Source organism: Phoxinus phoxinus (assembly GCF_949152265.1).
Source record: "Phoxinus phoxinus genome assembly, chromosome: 18".
NCBI lineage: Eukaryota > Metazoa > Chordata > Actinopteri > Cypriniformes > Leuciscidae > Phoxinus > Phoxinus phoxinus.
This window is the reverse complement of record NC_136893.1, coordinates 3,885,699-3,908,594: the sequence shown is the minus strand read 5'-3', so window position 1 is coordinate 3,908,594 and position 22,896 is coordinate 3,885,699. Positions and strand designations below refer to the sequence as shown.

The following is a 22,896-nucleotide window of genomic DNA, read 5'->3' as shown; positions in this document are numbered from 1 at the left end:
AATAAGCATTTATAATACTAAACAGTTTGCATACCTCATAACATCTAATAATTGAGGTGTGACCAAAAGGTTACCAGTTTGAATCCCCACAAGGTTGATCCACCATTGAGCATTTAATGAAGACACAAGGTACTAAAATTAGCACAAATAATAATAATAATAACTCACAGCATTTCTTTTCATTGACTCTGGGCTCCGCCTTCTTGCTGTCATTTGAGCTGTCCATGACTTTGATATGCAGCTTGACGGACAGGTGTGAGGGTCAGCACAGGTGATCAGAGGTCAGTAGAGGTCAGGCCACCTGCACAGGTATCACGCAACTTAAGATAAGATCATTAATGGCCTGGCATCATTCCACATCTGTTGCTTTATTAGTCTCCGATAGTTATTAAAAACCAAAGCTGCATTTACTAACCCTGCATCGGACAGGACTCAAACGCACGGCACATTTTCCATTCAAACTCAGCTAAGAACAAATCCTTTAAGAGCTCTGGGAAAGAGAAGATTTGATGTGACCGCTGCGATTCAGGAAGTGTTTGTGTCTACTGGAGCTGCCCACGGCAAAAGATCCAACCCATAGAAAAATAATAAATGCTAGACCGGTGATTAGCAAATAAGTGACAGAATGGGCGGGGTTAGCGGCACAGATCTTGTCTGTGATTGGTCAGGTGCGATGGGTGTAAATAATTATTATTTTATCTTTACTTTTCATTATATATTTTTACGATTTGACATGATTAATGTTTCTCAGTATCATTATTCAGGTGCACAAAAATGTCCAGAACACCTCTGGGGGGAAAAATGTTATCTCGTGATACATGTTACTTTTCACAGCGCTGATTAACTGGATGAGGCTTTTCAAAACACATTTGTAGTTGAGAGTTGCGCGCATTTTTATTTGTGTGTCAGGTATAAAATTAAATTATATAAAGTTATATAAAGTTTTGGCTATTTTTTAAGTTTTGGTTAACAAATGTCTCTAGTAAAGAGGATTCAATGATGAGATGAGCATTATTCATAGTTTCAGACCGGTGAGCCGTAAAGCGCCCTCTGTAGGAAGAATATCTGTGATTAATGATAAGCCAGTAAGATTTGCCGCTTAACGTCTGAACCAATCACTGCGATGAAGATGCTGGGGGCGGGGTTTATTGCGCTAATCTGATTGGTTACACTTTACATCAATCAGGAAGTGTGAGGTGCCAGTGAAGCGGTGAAATATCTAGCGGTTATGATATGATGGTAGATTGATTATTTTATTAAATTAAAACATCTAAAACCTTACCTTAGGAAAATTAACCGTGTTTTTTACTATAGTAAAAGTGTAGCAACCATGTTTTTTTTGGGCGGATTGATTGATTGACAGTACAAATGGTTACAATAGTGTAGCAAAGCCATGGTTAATAATTTGTGATTACAATGGTTTAATTACAATAATAACCATGTTTTTTGGTTTCATTTGTAATAAAACCATGTTTAATTTTCGTAAGGGTTTGGCTTTGTGTATAATACTTGTTGAGTATTGAGTATGAATGTTGTTTAGGACATTATTTCTATAGCGCTTATACTATACAGATTGTTTCTAAGCAGCTTTGCAGGGATAAACAGGAAAATAATGATTCAATGATGCAAACAGAGTTCAATTCTGCCATAAAGCAGCTCTAAAAAGACAATAGTGTCATTGTTCAGCTGAACATTGGTGTGTAGACTTACATTGATATTGGCTTTCTTCCCCCCAAAAAATATGGAAAAATACTGTGTAACATCACCTAGTTGTTTTATTTATGCAATAAATGCAGTAGCATTGTGCACACTGATTGTTATGTATTGTTTAGCTATTCTTTTTAATTAAAACAATAGACTGCTTGCAGTAGGAATATTTATATAGCTCTCCATTCAGTTGTGTATATAAATATTTGAGAAGAAGAAGAACGAAGATATATCTCTGTTACCAAGCCAGCAGCTCATACATTTGCATGTTTTTCCCCCCCTCTAATGCAAATCTCTGAGCAGGGCCTGAACTGAGTTTAGAAAGCCGGCCTGTGCTGGTCTTCATCTGCACTGGCTGCCAAAGGAAATGTTTCTTTTGTCCTGCACACTTAGTCATTTATTTGCTAAATAAGGCCTGGTTCTGGCCAGAGCCGGGCCATTGTGAAAATGCTCTGCTGTTTCTCAGGATATGCGAGGTCCGCGGCTCTCAGATTCCTTTGCCTTGTATGGCTAAAGGCTCCAGACGGGCGGCTGACCTCATTGGCCGCTCAGGAACAGGGAGGTGTGGAGAAAAGCCTGAAAAACCAAACAAACTTCCCTTCCTTCAGCCCGAGGAGGAACAGATCCAACACACACTGCGTTCTCTACCGTCTTCAACAGCGAACCCAGGTACACTTACTCTAAGAACTGTGTTGGTTTTTGTTAACGGTTAACAGATATAATACAGTTCTGGCAGAGAACATGTATAGTTTCAATATGATGTTTTACATTTGAAATATGTAAAGTCTGAAATTCTGTTCTGTTGTTCACATATATAACAATAAACATTTTATAATTCAACATCAAGATTTTGGGTTTAAATATGTGACACTTTATTTTACTGTTACATGTAGTTACTATAGTAATAACTATAAATTATGCATAATTGCATGCTATTAACCCTAAACCTATGGTAAGTAGGCAAATATGTAGTTAAATATTATTACTCAGTACGTAAATGTATTATTACACTGTAATACTGACACCTTAAAATAAAGTGTAACCCAAATATACATATACTGTGTGTATAAGTGAAATCAAAAGTTTTGTAAAGTGTCACCATTTTAAAAAAAATTATCAAACCATTTTTTTATCACACATTTTTTTATCACCATTTTTTATTTATCAAACCTTGCATTTGATAAATAAATAGTTTTCAGTAAAATATTCCATGCAGTACAAAAAAAAAAAGTTTTAAATTATTTTATTATTTATTTTCAATTATATGAATTATTAGTTTTAGATGAATTATAGCACGTCACACCGCAGGATTCTGCTGAAGTTCATGTCAATTTAATGTCGAAAGCATCAAATGTCCCTCTAACTATTATGATATAAGACTGGATGCATATTTCATACATATTTGCCCACGAATAAGATTGAAAACACACTCTAAAAAATGCATTTTTAAAAAAAATCCCTTTTGGTTTAAATGTTTAAAATGCATTTTAAACCCAACGGTTGTGTTTGTCTATATTTGACCCAAACATGGATTGAAACAACACAGCATTTTTTAGTGTACTTTATCGGTAACACTTTACAATAAGGTTTGTTGAACCTTGAAATGAACTAAAAATGTATTAATTTAAGTAAATATTAATTATAGCATTTACTAATACTTTGTTCAAATCAAAGGTTGTATCTGTTAGCATTAGTTAAGCACTGTGAACAACTCTATTTTGATGAATAAATACTGTAGCAAATGTATTGTTCATGGTTAGTTCATGTTAGTTAATGCATTAACTAATGAAGCTTATTGTAAAGTGTTCGCACTTCATCCATCTTTTATGAGTCGATTGCATTTCCCTCCGGACTGCGATAAGCCGACTCTAATGACTTTAATCTCGCATCTCTTCCTTCTGCAGAACCAAACCCAGAGTCATCATGTCTGCAGCCAAGCGTGCCAAAGGGAAGACCACAAAGAAGCGTCCGCAGAGGGCCACGTCCAACGTCTTCGCCATGTTCGACCAATCACAGATCCAGGAGTTCAAGGAGGCCTTCAATATGATCGATCAGAACCGAGACGGCTTCATCGATAAGGAGGATCTACACGACATGTTGGCCTCTCTCGGTAATATAGATATGGTTTTATATAGCATGGGAAATAACTTCAGTGTACTCAGCAGATGCTTTGAGGTATACATCTTTTTACTTGAATCATGTGGGTTCAACGGGCTGAATTATGATTATATATATAAACCTAAAGCTATATACACACTTTTATGAACTAGTCGTACGTTTTTTTGCTCAACCTCAATAAAACCACCGCAGTATAATTCTCCGGACTCTCTTGGTCAATAGTTATACAAAATTTTTTTTTTACTTTACCGTTTGGATAGCTATAATGGGGTCATTTATAAAATGGGCGTGGTCAACGGTACACAATGTAGCTCCGCCCCTTTTCAGCTCTGCACTCGTTGTGTTCTGTCTTCCGGTTTGTGTTTCCAAGGCAAAATCTTACGGATTTATGAATGAAGCGCTTATTTTAAAATCTTCCCGGTATATATATATATATATATATATATATAAGGTAGTTATACATAGCATAAATATTTTCTTTCTTTCTTTTTTTAAATATGCTTAATTTTTCTTGTGAATTTAGCCTGAAAGTAGGTAAGAACGGGGTTTGCAAGATTATTGCAATAATATATATTTTTCCCCTAATTGTTTTTTAAATAGGCCTCGTTTTTCTCTTGATTTTGGGCTGAAATATGAGCTGATGTAAGATGAGGTTTTGTAGGATTCCTCCAATAATGTCTTTTGTTAGTAATATTTTGCAGGCCAAATAACGTACAAAATATCAACCATTTGTCATCAAACACACTGGAATGATTTTACCAACACAAATGAAACTTAGAGCAGGACAGTGAAGTTGACGTGTGTGTGTGTGTGTGTGTGTGTGTGTGTGTGTGTGTGTGTGTGTCTGATCCAGGGAAGAACCCGTCTGACGAGTATCTGGAGGGAATGATGAGTGAAGCTCCGGGTCCCATCAACTTCACCATGTTCCTCACCATGTTTGGAGAACGTCTGAACGGGACCGACCCTGAAGACGTCATACGAAACGCCTTCACATGCTTCGATGAAGAGGCTTCTGGTACAGCGAGGACTTTAGTCTGGCAGACAAATAACGTGTTCAAGTGTTAATAACCTGCATTGCACCATCTCAAGCCACATTAATTCATTTTAATATACAGGTGAAACTCGAAAAATTTTAATATGGTGCAAAAGTTCATTTATTTCAGTAATTCAACTTAAAAGGTGAAACTAATATATCATATAGACTCATTACATGCAAAGTGAGATATTTCACGTCTTTATTTGTTATAATTTTGATGATTATGGCTTACAGCTTATTAAAACCTTTTCACAATATTATAATTTTGAATTTGGGGTTTTCATAAGCTGTAAGCCATAATCATAAAAATAAATCTTTTTGCACGAAAAAAACTTTTGCACGATATTCAAATTTGTCGAGTTTCACCTGTATGTTGGAGTGTAATTATTCCCTCATAAAGTTCCCAGGATTGACAGTTTCAGAGTTTAAAATGACATTAACAGCTTCTTCAATAGTTCATATTAAAATGTACAGCATAGGTTAAAGGCATAAGTCTAAGAAATAATAGCAAAAATGCACTATATATATATATATTATTTTTTTTATATATATAAATATTTTTATTTTAGGCTTAAATATGACCTTGAAATATGACTAAAACCATATATACATTATTTCTAAACCCTAAACATGAGTATTATAGTTAACTAACTAGAACCATAAAATGTCATTTTTTTCAACAACAAAAAAAGAAAGCAAAAGGGATTTTTTTTTTACAAAAGTTGATTGGCTTTTTGTGTTTAGTGACTGATCCTGAAGTATTTTAAAAAGTAAATGGTTGCGATCTTGACACCAGACAGCCTGTGATCTTCCGTCTGCCACAGGCTTCATCCACGAGGACCATCTCCGGGACCTGCTGACCACCATGGGTGATCGCTTCACAGATGAAGAAGTGGACGAGCTCTTCCGAGAGGCGCCGATCGACAAGAAAGGGAACTTCAACTACGTCGAGTTCACTCGCATCCTCAAACACGGCGCCAAAGACAAGGACGACATGTAAAAACCAGCAGATTCATTTAGCAACGTATTATGTGTGTACTGATCCCTTACATTTAATGATCTTTATGATCCAATAGTTCAGTTTTATCACTTTATAGATTTTCCTATGCGTTTTTATAATGGGGGTTTTCAATATAAGGTCTGTGGTAAACATAACTTGATGTTACTTGAACGTTTTGCTCTACAATGTAAACCATCTAGAATCTAGAAAGTGAATTTTGAACTTGCTGTGAATTTTGAAGCAAATTTTTAATTTTGAAGTGAGTTCAAAACTGCTTTTTTGAAGCAGTTTGAAGCTGTTTTTTTAAATGTAGGCTATGCTTTTTAATAAGTAGGCTAACTAGATAAGGACATTTGGGAAGTGAGTGTGCAGTTTACATTGTAGGACAAAACTTCTAAGTAATAGTGTCAAGTTATTTTTACCACAGACCTTATTTTGCTCATAAACTGAAAAAAATGTAATAATTAAAAAACCATATAGGAAAAATTTGAGCGGGAACCTGTGGCGATTACTGGCTGACTGACTTTCCACTGTTTTTCAATATATGATCCCATGATTTGCTCACCCTCAAGCAGGTGTATATGACTTTCTTCTTTTAGACGAACACAATTGGAGTAATATTAAAAAATATCCTGGTTCGTCTAAGCTTTATAATAGTATTGAATTGCGGTACTGATTTTGAAGTCCAAAAAAGTGCATCCATCCATCATAAAAGTAATCAATACGGATTAATTCATCCAAGGGGGTTAATGAAGGCCTTCTGAAGCAAAGCGATGGGTTTTTGTAAGAAAAATATCCTTATTTAAAACTTCTGGCAGACGGCCTAGGCAAGTGGACTTACGGCAAAAGCGTAACCGCGATGTAGGACTAGCGTAAGTTTGTTGCTTGAGTTTGTTTCCAGTTCAGAAGCCGGAAGTTCACTGAGAGTGGCAGTTCTCCCCATATTAGACATTCTCTGCAAGTACGTCAGAACGTAGGCTCACTATTGGCCGATGCTAGTCATGTGTGTGATGATGCGTGTGATGGTGGCCAATAGTGAGCCTCCGTTCTGACGAAGCGCTGCGCTGTTACACTACGTGAACTCACTCAGAGACACACACTGAAGAACATCAAGAGTTCAATAAAGTCTTTTTTTCTTTTCTTTTTTTGCGAAACAAAAAGTATTCTCGTCGCTTGATAAACTTAAGGTTGAGCCGCTGTACTCACTAGGACTATTTTAACAATGTTTTTACTAACTTTTCTGGACCGGCAGAATGAAATTGCCTATGAAGGAGTGAGACAGCTCAGATTTAATCCAAAAATATCTTCATTTGTGTTCTGAAGATGAAGGAAAGTCTTACGGGGTTGGAACAACATTCACAATTTTCATTTTTGGGTGAACAATCCCTTTAAGAGCAAATACATGTTCTGTGTGCACTGGGTGTGGTGGTGAGTTTTGAACATACTCCTCAACATTTCTCAGTTTTCCTGGTTTTGACGCCATCCCTCAGGCAGCGCTCTAGAAGAAAACACTGCAATGCACTAGAAAACACTGTCGTATATTTCACATTGTGGTGGTGCGTTTTGCACATACTTCTCAACATAAAGATCCAGTGTTTGACCTTTTCTTTCTTTGTCTCTCCAGATAAACTCACGTGTGTAAGTTATCACACTGAATCTGCAGAAGACAAAAACTGTCCTTAAGTTATCAAAAATATATCAAGAAGTCCAATCTCCACAATGTCATTTTGCTGAATGTATCTATTGGAAATAAAGTTTGTACATTTCAGAATAAGTTCTATAAGAATCTGAATGACTCGTTGTTTGTTCTGCAAACGGATCGTCACGTATAGGCCAATATACGAGCCTCATTTTAAATAGAAATACAGTATTTCTGCAGCATCACACAAAATTAAACACACGATAAATCGTTTTTCCAGCTTTTAAAACACAATTCAATCACATTTTACTACAAAATCTGTAAAATATTAGCCAAGATTTCATGAGATGGACTCAGTGTAAAAAAAAAAACAACAACTCCCAGTTCAACTTGAAAAATAAAAAAATAAAAAAAAGTTCAGTTGCTGCCTTAATTTTTTAAATATAATCAAAAAGTAATTTCAACTAATAAAATAAAAAAAACGAATAAAACTAATCAACTAATAATAAAAAAAAATCTTGCTTATAGTTTAAACTTGAACAAAACAAACGAATTTCCATTTGGTTAAATTATTTTGATGACTTAAAGTAATGGAAAAGTAATGGATTTCTTATTGATCATATCATTTTTAACAATAATAAATGAACATGAACAATATAAACACAATGCCACTAAATGAGGCTTGAAGATCAAACACGTCGTTCTGCTGTTCTTGTTAAATAAAACTTTATTTTGATTGTAAAAGAAATATTCCCACAACAATCCTACAATCTACAGAGTGTAACATTGTATATCTATATTACTTTAAAACATGTCAGTTCTGAAAAATAATAAGCATCAATGATAGATATCTATAGTAAATCTCTCTTTCTCTCTGGAGACGTAAGGATGAGATTTGGACCTGTATGCATATTGAATTCACTGATCCGAGATCAGATTTCATGTGTTCATTATTACATTGGTGCTGAAAACCGAACCACACAGAGAGATTCATCCGTGTTAAACCAGTTCAGCGTGTTCTGGCACTTTCCACAAAAAGGGTAAATGCTTGAAAGTCTTTAATGAAGTCATTTGGTCTGAATGTTCAGTGGAAGGACGACCTCACAATGACAAACTACAATTTTATATAATATGTATATATGAAAAAGATTTTAAACCTTTTATCGAAAGAATAGAAAAGTCCCATCGAAATCGATTAATCACATCCAAAATAAAAGTTTTTTACATAGTATATGTGTGTGTACTGTGTATAATTATTTTGTATATATAAATACACACACATGCATGTACAGTATATATTTAAGAAAAAATGTGTTATTTGTATATAAAATATTAATATTTATATATAGTATTATGTATAAATATATATACAGTATATACATGCAAATATTTCTTAAATATATACATGCATGTGTATTTATAAATAATTATACACAGTACACACACATATATTATGTATACACAAACTTTTATTTTGGATGCGATTAATCGTTGCCCAGCCCGAATATATATATATATATATATATATATATAGTTCTGTCAAATCGATTAATCTCATCTAACACAAGTGTGTGTGTGTGTGTGTGTGTGTGTGTGTGTGTGTGTGTGTGTGTGTGTGTGTGTGTGTGTGTGTGTGTGTGTGTGTGTGTGTGTGTGTGTGTGTGTGTGTGTGTGTGTGTGTTATATACATACAGTATATATGATGTAATTTCCTGTGTGACACACTTTTATAAAATATTTAAATGTTGTAATTTGGGGGGTAATAAAAATACATGAATTAAAATTGATATTTTGATCTATATTGAGTACAGAATATCTGTATTTTTAAACTAAGTTACAATTAAACACAAATGTGCGACCTATTAATGGAAAGTGCCATTTACCACTAAAACTGTTCATTTAACCCTGGTTTTCACAAACAAAAGTGCAAGAAACAACCTGATGGATTGAACAAATACAAGATGTTGTGCATGAAAGCGTCAGTATCGGCCCTCGACGTCTACAATATTTCTCTCTAAAGTTGGCATAAAAACAATGTGAAATACATATGATTTGTGTCCATTAGCATCTGGCACACACACACACACACACACACACACACACACACACGTGTGAGTGTGTGTGTAGTTCAACAATATCCTTTCAATAAAATCTGAGGCATCACATGTAAAAAATAATAATAATAATAATAAATAAAATATACAAAGGCAAGCGAGATGTCCACTGAAAGTCCATAAGTGTGTTCAGTCCAGTTTAGCCCTATTAAGATTCAATGTATTTGAGTTCATTGATATTCAATCCAAAGCAAATAATCGATCCTTCCACCAGAACACAAAGTTTTGAAGAGTTTCAGTATCTGTTGGAAAAGCAGGTCAGGAAACTTGAGAAGTTGAATATGATGAAGAACAAGAACAAACAAGTCACCGTTCACACGACTGGACGATTGAACACTTTTCATCTATAACAAAGATGCTACTTTATTGCTCGAGTCAATTGTGTAAAACGTTTGATGAATCCGAGCATTCTGAGCTGTGATTGGTCCAGAAGTTCATTAAGACAATCATTCCTATCTGTCATAAAATGTCAATGCTTAGAAAAAAACAACTGTGGTCAGATAATAAAAAAGTCAATATGCAACCTGAATGTGAATTATTCAAATACTCTTAACAAATATTACGTTTAAACAATATCGCTACTGTTTAAACATAATCATATTTATTAATATTTGCTATGTTTCACCTGTTTGACTTGAAACGGGCCTCGAAAAAGAGCCGCTTCCCCGCCATCACACACACACACCAGGGGCGGAAATTTCGGGGCTTGAGGCAAAAATGCCACCAAACTTAATACAAAATACTCCCCAAATTCAAGATATTTAGGGCAAAAAAAGTCCCTGTCCGAGTTCTTGTTTTTAAGTTTTATTTTAGCCTAGCCTATATTTATGTTTATAACTGAGGATGTCGTTTTCCCGAATATCAGCACTATTGCAGTGAAGCCTACTGATTTTATACAACAGCGCAGAGCTAAATGTGGCGTCTGAAAGTGAAAATTTTGTGTAAATGTACGTTTTTGACCAACCTTTTCCACGTTTGATGTTATTTCTAACGAGAAATTACTAATGTAGCAATTAAAAAACAGCACCACCGCTTGCCCTGTTTTGTTGTAGATCATTAAACCTAAAGTTCGTTCACACAAAGAACAATATGTGTCCAAATGTTGTTTATTATACGTCTGTCACTTTAAATGCTCGAGCGCTTTCAAGCAGGATGGATTCTGATTGGCTGTGAATGTTTTATCGTTCATTAGCGCGAAAAAAAAAATCGTTCAGAAAAAAGTGATTCGTACGATATAATTTCTTGGTGCAGTTATCGTTACAGTTGTGGTGTGGACTTTATTTGTTTATATAAATATTTTTTTAACTAACGTTATTATCGTTAACTTTAGTTATCGTTCTTGGTGTGAAAGACTGTCCGCACTTGCTCAATGTCAATGAACACGACATTGAGATCGCTGGATAAAAATAAACTTGTCAGGACTCAGAAAGCTAATTTCTAAACGTCAAAATCGGAGTAATAAGTGTTAAATATTCCTTGGCGTGCCTATATTCGTCTGACTGAATTGATTGAACGTTGATTTGATTGTAAATAATGCGTGGATAGTGGTAGATACGTTGATAAATGACACTATTAAGAGTGAAATATGAGTTAACATTGTTAAATATAACAGAGATGATAATCGCAGTCGCATTGCATACAATATTTTAATATTTATGTGTCCGCTGAAATTTAATTCGGAGTAGATGCAAAGAATGCTGGAAACGGACTGCAAAGTTTATAAACAACTTTCAGAATCTAAAACTGCATTGGGTTTATTCGTATTGGAGGAATATCAGTGCATGTAAACATTCCCATTAAACAGTCATCTTTTACTCACCCTCATGCCGTCTCTTTTGCTCGCCAATGTGATCAAACAATTACTGGGAACAGTATGACTGTGAATTATTATTAAAAATAGATGTTTTCTATGTGAATGTACTTTATTCCTGTGATCAAAGCATCATTACTCCAGTCTTCAGTGTCACATGATCCTTCAGAAATCAATAATATGATGATTTGATGCATAATAAATATTTTTTACTATTATCAATATGTTGCCAGTTTTTCTGCCTAATATATATTTTGCAATAATACGTTTTAAGGGTTCTTGATGAATAGAAAGTTCAAAAGAACAGCATTTATTTGGAAATGGAATAATTTTTTGACATTATAAAGGTTTTACTATCACTTTTTGTCTTTTTAAAAACCTTATTTACCTCAAACCTTTGAATGGTAGTGTTTCACAGTAAAAAAAAAGAAAAAAAAGAAGACATACACTATATAATTATAATGGCCTATAGCGAGAGGACAGGAGGGGCTGCTGAAATCCAGATCTTAAGAAAACTGAATAATGTGTTCATGCCTCAGTCATCATCATCATCATCATGTGAACAAAGACAAGATTTACTGAACATGACTCACGATCTTCTACGTTGAGCAACTGAAGCAAGTCTGAACTTCACACACACACACACACACACAAACCATAAGAATCAAGCCTCTGAAACGCTGGGATCTCCTCGGTCAGAACTTCATAACATTTTATGGGTGAACGATCCCTTTTATAATGGAATACAAACTCTGAAAAATGTATGAATTATTAATAATAGTGGCATCCAATCTCCTGCACCATTTAAACACAATTTTCCTCCAGCTTCAGAAAATGGTTTGCTTGTGAACTAAAGGCCTCATACACTCCCGGACACAAAAAAAAAATAAAAACTCATAAAAATAATAAAAGTCTCTGTTTGGATTTAAATAGGCAAATGTGACCTTTGATCACAAAAGCAGTCACATGACGCACGGGTATATCTGTGGCAATAGCCAACTATACATTGTATGGGTCAAAATTATAGATTTTTCTTTTATGCCAAAAATCATTAGGATATTAAGATCATGTTCCATGAAGATATTTAGTAAATTTCCTACTGTAAATATATAAAACATGTATTTTTGTGAGTGAATGCAGCACAATCGTGAACATAAATGCACAACTTTAAAGGAGATTTTCTCAATGTTTAGATTTTTTTTGCACCCTCAGATTCCAGATTTTCATATACTTAATAGTTGTATATCGGCCAAATATTATCCCATCCTAATAAACCATACATCATTGGAAAGCTTATTTATTCAGCTCTCAGATGATGTATAAATCTCTATAAAGTTCTGGTTTTATGTTTGGCAACAGTTCTTCTAACCCTAATAGATGAAGTGTGTAGCTTTTAATTTCTTAAACAACCATGTATGAAAACACATCATGGACATATTCCAGGACGTCACAACATTTATGTCCATACATTTTTTTGATGAAGATCTTGTATAGTCAGTGCAACTCCAGCACATCCCAAACACTTTTAATGAATTTAATCTGTGGACTCATTTCATGTTTAAAAATTATTGTTCATTCTCCTCACAATCTGAGCCCGATTAATCTTTACATGGTCAGGAATATGGCCATGATGTGTCTTCCTTATATGAAAAGCTACACACTCCATCAATTATTATGTTATTATTAAATTAACATGTTAGAAACATAACCACTGCAATAAAGATCCAGTCATTATACACTCTTAAGTATTTGCCTATTTAAATCCAAACATTGACTTTTTTCTCTTTTGGCCAGGAAGTGTGCATTAGGATCATATGTAATTCGGCACATTAACAAAGCGGCAGTGATTCTCCCAGATCTGAAAGGTGAAGTTATTAAACACATCTGACCCCAGTTTAATATGCTCAGTAAACCATCCGTTGGTCAACACACTGAAAAGAGGAAATACTCGGGACACTTTTGGGCTCAAACTTTTCCAAACTAAAATCAGCTGAGTTTTGAGTAACGGAAGTTTTTAATATCGGTCAAAGAAAATAATAATAATAAAAAAAAAAAAAACATTTGATCACAAATGATGGGCTCTGATTGGTCACACAAAGACACGGTTGTACGGCCATCGCTGGAACCGTAGCATCAGGAAACCGTGCTGAAGAACACATGGAATGAATGGACAACAGAAAACAAATGTTCAAATTAAAATAATATTAATAATAATAATAATACTACAACAAAACAAACAGGCTGTTGGTCCAAGTCAAAATCTGGACAGTCATTGTTGAAGTTTTAAAACATTCATCATAAAAACAAAGTCGAGTGGTCATATTTGGACCCTATTAAATAAAAATGGATTGTTTGGAAAATAACTCAAGCTGAAATGCGTTTCTGCATTAGATTTTACTGGAGTGAAAAGTGACGTGAAACAAACAGTGCTAAAATCTGCTTCCTGTGCTATTCTACGACTTCCTACGGCGATCCGCTTCACACTTCAAGTATCTGCTGTACCATCAAAAACATCACCCGCAGAAATGCAGACGCACTGGACATCCACATACGCGACGCCATTCAAACGCTCCGAGTGATAAAGTCACGTGTTCGTGTTCGGTGCTCCACACGGCCGGAAAACTGGAAAAGAAAGGTGTTTGTGAGAACGGGAAGACTGCGCTGATGAAAGACAAGTGCACACGTGCAGGATCCTGAGTGCATGCTGTCCGTGGGTCATGTGACGGGTGAAGCGGGTCATGTGACGCGAGTAAAGGGTCTGAGATCTGACGCGGTCTTTTCATCATCAGAGATATTAGCACAATTTACAGACAAAGTCTTGATATATTCCATGAGATAGTTAACTTTTAGAACATTTATAATTATAACAAGGGGAAACCATATAAACAAACGGTCGACAGGAGGTTCTTCAGTGGCAGCGGCGACGCGGAAGCGTTCAAATTCAATTTTTCGCTCTTTTTATTGTATTTTTTTTTTTTGCTTGTTGTTTCTGGCCGTTCACCTTTAGGTCCAGGCGTGGTGCGCTCCGGCTCCGCGAGAGTGAGCGTGTCCGTGAGCGCCAGACAGCGTCTCTAGGATCGGGAGGAGTTTCTGGTTCTGTGGTTTATTAGAGTCGCGTCTGAGCCTCGGGGACGTAGATCTCGATGCTTTCGGCGCTCTCGGTGGCGGAGTTCTGCCGCTCGGAAACGGCACGTTTGGCCGCCATTAAACGCTTCCTGGCCTCCTGCCGCTGTTTATCGGCCACTGAGTCCAGGCTCTTCTCCTTCCCGCCGCTGGACTTGATCTTTACAGTCTTCTTTGGTGTGTGGGCTGGAGCAGGCTTCTTCTCCTCCTGAGGACAAGCATTCAACAATTAAAATAGGATCATCATTTAACTATTTTTAACTATTACAGTTTTTAACCATTACATTAATTTTTAAATAATAAAATAAAATTCATAATTAATCATTAATATCAAATATTATCCTGCAACAATAGAAAAACATTATATATATATATATATATATATATATATATATATATATATATATATATATATATATATAAACCTGAATTTTGCAATAACACAAAAAGTCATATTTAATCCTTATTTTTAGCTATTTATTAATAAATTAATAAAAAATAAGTAAATAAATCATAAATATTAATTAGCACTATTAAAATGCACTACACTTTTAAATATTACATTTATTTAAAAAATATAAATACATAAAAGTGAAACTCGAAAAATTAGAATATGGTGCAAAAGTTCATTTATTTCAGTAATTCAACTTAAAAGGTGAAACTAATATATTATATAGACTCATTACATGCAAAGTGAGATATTTCAAGCCTTTATTTGTTATAATTCTGATGATTATGGCTTACAGCTTATGAAAACCCCAAATTAAAAATTTGATTATTGTGAAAAGGTTTTCATAAGCTGTAAGCCATAATCATCAGAATTATAACAAATAAAGGCTTGAAATATCTCACTTTGCATGAAATGAGTCTATATAATATATTAGTTTCACCTTTTAAGTTGAATTACTGAAATAAATTAACTTTTGCACGATTTTCAAATTTTTCCAGATTCACCTGTATATCAATAGTAAATATTTAATAATTAATTTAAAAAAAATCAAACAATATAAATGAAATATAAAGCAAATAATTAATGATAATAAAGTTATTAATAAAACAAGGAAAGATATATTTAATGATTAACATTAATTTTAACTATTAAAATACACTATGCTTTTTACTTAAAACACTATTTACTTAAAACAAAGAAAATATAAAATGTTTATAAAATAAACATTACATTTTGACACGATTTAAAAAATAAATAAATATAGAATAGAAAACAAGTGATTTATAAAATACATATAGAATAAATAAATAATGTGCAGTATATGTATAAAATAATTATTAAATCAACTATCAAATAAATATTAAATGAATATGTAATCATTAATGTTAATTCGTAACATATAAATACAGGATTACACTATTGTACACAATTTGCACTAGATATGACTAATTATGCCAAATATTTTTCACAAGTAGCATCTGGCGCACTACATTTCATCACGTGACCTTATTACGGGGATGGGCAGCTCCGACAAGGGAACGGTTCTAGATCTAAACACTGAAGTATAACCAGAAACCAGAACTTCATTCTACCTTCACATTGGTTAAACAAGCAAAAGGAAGCGTTATGATGTTGGAAAGGTACATGAGTTGGACCTTTTTGTCCTGGGTCTCAGACATCTTCCAGTCGTTGGACTTGAGGAGGTGGAGCTCGTCGAACTTCATGCTGATGTCCTCGATGGACAGCTGGAGTAGATCCCAGAACCCGGCCAGATCCTGCGCGGTGGGCCGCGGCTGAGCGTTCGGATCCTGACGGAAACAGACACATCACACACTCATCACATGGCTTTTAACAGGGTTCCCACGCCTCGGTTAACTTCAAATTCAAGGACCTTTCAAGGACTTTCCAGGTCCAATACCATCAAATTCAATGTGGGGACACATTTCAAGTGAGAGCAAGGTTACATCGTGGTAAGATACATTGTTACAGTTTTGCGCACGTGAGCGTCATGGCAACGTACAACACAAAGTACCTCATGCGGGAAACACTTAAAGGGATTCTTCACCTCTGGAAAGATGAATGTGTATTTAAAATGGGTCATTTATGTAGTAAAAATGTAAAATTATTTTTGAATTTGGAGCCTTCTAGACTGAGAAAAGCCAGAAAATGTATTTGTGGCTCATGTGGATGAAAGACAACAACTCCCAGAATGCACTTGCTTCGCTGCCCTACGAGACCACTCCCAAGCCACGCCTACCGGTAAGAGTGCAGATAAACAACAAGGCTAGGCTACTAGTGAGTCTTCGTGAGTCTGCCTGGGATTTCGAGATCGCCCAAAATGTCCGGGATTCAGTGTTGGGGAAAGTTACTTTTAAAAGTAATGCATTACAATATTGCGTTACTCCCTTAAAAAGTAATTAATTGCATTACTTAGTTACTTTTTTAGAAAAGTAATGCGTTACGTTACTTTTGCGTTACTTTTTTCCCCACCTGGGCTGGGCTTGTTTTTTTATAACACAAAAGTTCTATTTTTGGGCAAATGTAAAGACCCTTTCACACCAAAAGTAAAATAATAATCCTCAGGCTGAAGGAAATGTGTACAGTAGAGGAAAGCAAAGAAGCAAACCTTTCTATCTATCTATAGTCATTTTTGCTTATTTAAGTGAATCCTCGAAGGTCAGAAGCAAGTACATTGGTTAATAAAGTGAGATTAAATGCATAAAAATTATGTTTTATTTAACATATTTAGTTATTTGGAGGTTTGCATAGTATTCTGATTCTGCATTTCACTGATTTTATTAATTTTGAGGAATATTGAATATATTTTTGTGCAAGCGAGATGAGTAAGTGCTCACATTTAGTCTAGAACTACAATAAACATCATGTTCACACACACACACTCTCTGCACTTTAATTTCTCAACATGAGGACAGGAGAGCTGTCAGTCAATAAATGGGAAAACAAAGTAACTTGCGTTACTTATTTGAAAAAGTAACTCAGATATTTTGTTGTAAATTTTAAAAGTAATGCGGTACTTTACTAGTTACTTGAAAAAGTAATCTGATTACGTAACTTAAGTTACTTGTAATGCATTTCCCCCAACACTGCCGGGATTCGGCTTTTGCGTTCTACAGTCTCCATTCCTCATGTTTCCTGCGGCGAGCAGGACGAGACTGACGGCCGCGGGAGAACGACGCGAGGCCGGTGGCGTGATTAATGATGAGCGGCGCCTGTGAGACGCACCGGTCCCGTATCTCTCACGGAGGAGCGGGAATTTTCTTAGCAATGTTAAAACGCACATTAACCGATCACTTGTGTAGCGTTCATGTAAACACTACATTCAGATTCACCAATCGGGATGAATTCAGATAGATTGAAACTAAAGGTGTGCATGTAAACAATGAAAGGAGAAAGCAAAAGCTGAATCCAGGACATTCTGGACGATCTCGACGGCTGGACATGTCCGGGAAAAAGAGGATGGTGACCGCTACTACTCACCTTTCTCCACAGAACAAGAGCCTGTTAGCTTAGCTTACAAATAAAAGATGGCTGACACTATTTGTACATTCTGTGAGTGAGATCCCTCCCTCTATGGGCGGGCTGAACACATGCGGATCTAGCGCCTTCAACTAGCTGTAGTTTTTAGCCTCTGGCCAAAATAGCCTGTCGATTTTTGCAAAAAATTAAGATTTTTGCAGCATTGGAGAATTTTTTTACATACAAAAAATACATAAATCTCTCGTCTCAGGGGGATATGAGGGAGGGAAGCACGGTAATTTGAAAATACTACAGGTTTTCTACTGATACAAAGCCTAATGCTAAATCCTGAAGTATCCCTTTAACGTGATGCGTAAATGCGCGTAACTAACAAATCAAGCAAGCTAGCATGCACAGGCCACGAGGTGGTGGCGAAATAACACATTAGCGGACCGGAGGGAATAATATGGACTTGATTCACGCACTTTCAAGTACCTGTATATTTATTTTAAAAAAACGTTCCTTTTTTTCAGATTCACAAACTTTCAAGGATTTCAAGGACCCGTGTTAACCCCGTTTTAAATACTTACAACTTATAGAAAAAACAATAAACTGCAAGAATGTCAATCCACTTTAGGTCCATCAAATCAGTTTTGGTGTCAAAACGACACACATTTTCAATATTTGGCCGGTAACGCTCTCACTAGCTGATTAGGCGTTACGTATTATGTTTCCTCACTTTGCTGGGGAAGTTCGTGTTAGCCAAATCTGCGGAGATTTAGCGCAAATACTCAACTGGAGTCATCATGATATATTAAATAGAGTATTGTGCAGAAACTGCTTGTATCTGGTTTACTTGAACATGACCGTCACTACACAACAGATAACAGAGCGCTTGTTCATTTGCACTGAAGCATTAGCGGAGATTAAACAGCATTTGGTGAACAGAAAACACTGTTATTTTCCAACATCCTACATTGTTTGGATGTTCTTTGTCCTGTATTAATCTGTCCACCTAAGAGACATGTTTGGTGACGATGAGGATGAAAGAGGAAGGAGGAGATGCTGGATGACAGGATTTTGTTTGAATAAGAAATGAATGTATGAAATCCAAATTTTATAATATATAAAAATACACTTATATAAGCTGTGATGTAGTTAATCTGGTTTATTTTTTTTTGGAGGCTAGTAGAAGTTCTGAATGGCCGGTAACTTAAAAAGTAAATTCCAGACCCTGTGTGTAACGGTACACACACTACAGCACCGATATGACCTCATGAAATCTTCCATGGATGTGATATGAACGAGCTGAGGTGACGAGGACAGAGTGCCAGCAGAGGGCGCTTCCACAGCATGAGATCATATCTGAGAGTCACATGACCGGTTCTGGGTTGATGATCAGCACTCCTGCTGCATTTCCAAGTCAAAGAAAGTATTTAGCTGGAAAGAAGAACGGCGGGACTAGATTTTATACAACAGATTGGAAGTAATAGAAAAATGCAAGATATTATTGGATGGAATTTCTTCTCATCCCACCGCCTGTTACATCAGCAGAAAAAAGCCACAATAAGATATTATTGAGATTTTAAACATGTTGTGATGTGCTATGTATTGCAGTAACACAAATTGTGATGCACATTGCGATTCATTACCTTTTTTTTTTTAAAGGGTCATGAACTGGCTTTAAAAAAAAAAAAAAAAAAATCAAGGAAAATTAGATTTCTCAGTTCATCACCCCTTTAACTGCAAATGTCCCCAAAAGGAAAACTTTGTCCACATATACTTCTTATCTAATAGGATAAAGTTCTGTCTGTTCATTCCACATCTTCACATTAATCTCCTTCATCCCTTCCCTCTTCAATATATTCTTTTCTCTTTTTTAAATATAAATTACAGCACAAATAAAAAATGTGTGGACACTCAATTCAATGTAAAGAACCACCTTTCTAAAACCCTTTTGAGTGTGTGTGTGTATATGTATGTGTGTGTGTGTGTGTGTGTGTGTGTGTGTGTGTGTGTGTGTGTGTATAAATATTTTTATTATTTTATATTTTTGTATGAACATTAAGATTTGCATTGTGAAATTTTCACAACAATTACATGTATACTTTATCCCTAAATAAAACGAATAAGTAAAATACCAACCAACCAACAAAAAAGTACATATTTATACGTAGGTGAGATATGAGGTGCACATGGACTCAGGACTGACCCTGTAAGTGATCGGCTCTCAGGATACTCACCAGGTTCTGCTCACAAAGACCCCGGAACTGCTTGAACTTCTGAGACATCAAGAGCTGAGCGCATCCAACGGCACTGCGGACCTCTCCCAACACTACAGGAACACACACACACACTCTTCGTAAGCCTGCTATCTATTAGAGCTGGGCAAAAAAATATCCATTTATCCTGTTTAAAATGGGAATTTCTCTGAAATTAAAAAAAACTTAATTGTAAGTACACAACTGCAGGAAATATATCGCACTGTGCAAGTGATTTTTGGATATTTTATTTCAAAAATCTTACATATTGTACCTTTAATTTATTCTCATTTTTATGAACCGATATCGGATAAATCACAATCAGCTTTGTTACTTTTGATATGAAACAAAGTCTCAGATTTCAAATTCTGTCCATTTTGTTGCTCTTTAATGTGGCGGATCGCTGTAGTGCACATGAACCGATCATCTCTTCAGCTTTACTACTAGTTATAGCATCAAATAAACATGAATGATCATCAGAAGTTGTGTTGAAAGTTACAGTACTTATTGAAATACGCAAAATATCTCATCGTCAATAAAACAGCTTGTAAACAGTGTCACATGTATGTAATGTTACATTTACCTAAAAAAAGCCATTTAATGACCATAAACTCTGAGATAAATTAACTCTAGAGAGAAGCATTTTGATATATATATATATATATGCACATAGTACATATTCATTATATTTATTTTAGTAGTTCCTCAATATTTAATTTACAATTTTTACTGAACTAAAGTTATGAAAGCCCCTATATAAATGTTGTTAGGGTTGCACCGATGTGAACATTTTGGCCGATACCGATAACTCTTTATATTTGAAAGCCGATAACCGATATTGCTGGCTGATAAATCTAAATCCGAATTTGTATATATTTTTTGAGGGCTTGATTACAAAAACAAAAAGTCTCACCATTAAAATCCATAATAAAACGTTTTTATTATCATTTTATGTCGCCGATATGAAAGATTTGCGCTGCACTTTACTGTATTTTTCCCTTTTTTCAGTGATTCAAATCATATTTCCAAGTAATTCAAAACCATCATGGCGAACTACGCATCTGAAGGAAATAATCCATTATTTATCTGCTTTAATATATCATCCAAATGTTCTTATCGGGCCGATAACATTTAAAAAATATTTACATATATATCGGCCGATACCGATATGGTGGCGATATATAATGCATCCCTAATGTTTTTATTTTATTTTATTTTATTGAGTAGAAACATAATTATGCCATAACAAAGTTAGTATGATAACTTCATTAATCTATACAAATTTATTCAGCATTAGTTGAGAACTTTGCCATGCACTGTGCCTGATATATATCCAAAATAATCAATATTGAATCGAACTGCAAGCTTGTGAATCAAAATCGAACGGAATCGTGAAATTTGTGTCGATACCAAGCCCTACTATCTCTATGTTGACACCAGCGTGCTGTCAATCACACCACACAGAAACATTGATTCATTACGTTAGCATCTCCCTTCTGTGGAGGAGTGAGAAACACATCATCATGTCACAGAAGCTGCCATTGATCTCTCTCTCTCTCTCTCACGTAATGACTTTAATCACAGGCTCGAGGAGCCAAAATTAGCAGGCAACAGAGAGCCGTTTCTGATTAAAGCTCATTAATGAGGCCGCACGTTTAGAGCGAGTGATATCATCCTTTATTCACGGATCCGCAGGGCGTCTGTAAAGAGAAGCTCCTGAGATCGAGGGCCAGATCAAGATAAACCGGCGGCTGCGATTACCAGACGCTTCCTGCACATTTATATCAGCGGTGATGGCACTGACAATACTCGAAGAAAGTCTGGATTAAGATTTAGTAAGCAAGTCTGAAATCAGGTTCAAATAAATATGGTAAAAACGGTCACCTAAGGTAATGATTCACACTGCTTACATCAGAGTGACATTCTTCTTAAACGCAAAGCCAACAAAGCCATCCTAGTTATTTTGTTTTATTATTTACGTGTGTGCGTATAGCGTATGTGCGTATATATATATATATATATATATATATATATATATATATATAAATATTTATAAAAAAGATAAGTAATAAATTACGTATTTTATGTATAATATGTTTTATAATTAATTTTATTTGTATGTATAATTATAATTTATCATATGTATAATATATTATAATTATTTCTGAGCAATAAAATAAACAATTTTAATAAATAAAACATTTAGAAATATTTGTTTAAAAAAAAAGCTTGAGCCATCAAGTTTGATTGATTGGATAATAAAATGTTTAATAATAAAAAGTTAATATTATTGATTTTAATAAATAATTTTTATTAATTACTTTTTAAGTAACAGGATATTTTTTAATATACCGTATTTTCCGGACTATCCAGGACTTTTTTCTAGGGCTGTAATCTCACAGTCGATTAGTCGATTGTTGGTCGATACGTTCTGGCTCGACCAAAATTCTGATTGGTCGATTTTTTGGCGCGTTCATTTCATCAGTTTTGCCGCGTTCATTTCATTCGTTTTGCGCGATCGTTTCATCAATTTTGCCGCGTTCGTTTCATCAGTTTTGCCGCGTTCGTTTCATCAGGTGGAAAGCACTAATTGCTAATGGGGGTGTTTTCAGAGCACCCCTGTTTCACAGGTAACAGTCTGTCTTCAGAACACCCCCCTTG

General features: G+C 35.1%; 3 protein-coding genes across 8 annotated transcripts in view; 1 reads left to right on the top strand and 2 right to left on the bottom strand.

The window, feature by feature from the left end:
• The window catches only part of pfkfb2a (6-phosphofructo-2-kinase/fructose-2,6-biphosphatase 2a), a 35,541-nt gene extending 34,958 nt beyond the window's left edge, over positions 1 to 583 (bottom strand). The window contains exons 1-2 of the mRNA XM_079588337.1: positions 416 to 583; positions 169 to 301 (exon numbers count right to left, since the gene is read on the bottom strand). Of these exons, the coding sequence (XP_079444463.1) occupies positions 169 to 226 (58 nt within the window). The 5' untranslated portion in view covers positions 227 to 301; positions 416 to 583. The remainder of the gene's footprint in view (positions 1 to 168; positions 302 to 415) is intronic.
• A 592-nt stretch (positions 584 to 1,175) lies between these two features.
• On the top strand, positions 1,176 to 7,634 carry myl9a (myosin, light chain 9a, regulatory). The gene is made up of 6 exons (XM_079587533.1): positions 1,176 to 1,239; positions 2,174 to 2,376; positions 3,612 to 3,817; positions 4,679 to 4,840; positions 5,686 to 5,857; positions 7,486 to 7,634. The coding sequence occupies exons 3-6, from the start codon at positions 3,631 to 3,633 to the stop codon at positions 7,487 to 7,489; spliced, it is 525 nt and encodes a 174-aa protein (XP_079443659.1). The 5' UTR covers positions 1,176 to 1,239; positions 2,174 to 2,376; positions 3,612 to 3,630; the 3' UTR covers positions 7,490 to 7,634.
• Positions 7,635 to 13,611: 5,977 nt separating this feature from the next.
• dlgap4a (discs, large homolog-associated protein 4a) overlaps positions 13,612 to 22,896 on the bottom strand; it is a 166,525-nt gene continuing 157,240 nt past the window's right edge. For 3 of the 6 annotated variants that reach the window (XM_079588679.1, XM_079588678.1, XM_079588680.1), the window contains 3 exons: positions 20,218 to 20,309; positions 16,090 to 16,305; positions 13,612 to 14,755 (listed from right to left, as the gene is read on the bottom strand). In XM_079588679.1, the coding sequence (XP_079444805.1) occupies positions 14,531 to 14,755; positions 16,090 to 16,305; positions 20,218 to 20,309 (533 nt within the window). In that variant the 3' untranslated portion in view covers positions 13,612 to 14,530. The remainder of the gene's footprint in view (positions 14,756 to 16,089; positions 16,306 to 20,217; positions 20,310 to 22,896) is intronic. The other 3 variants (XM_079588683.1, XM_079588682.1, XM_079588681.1) reach the window with 1 other exon arrangement.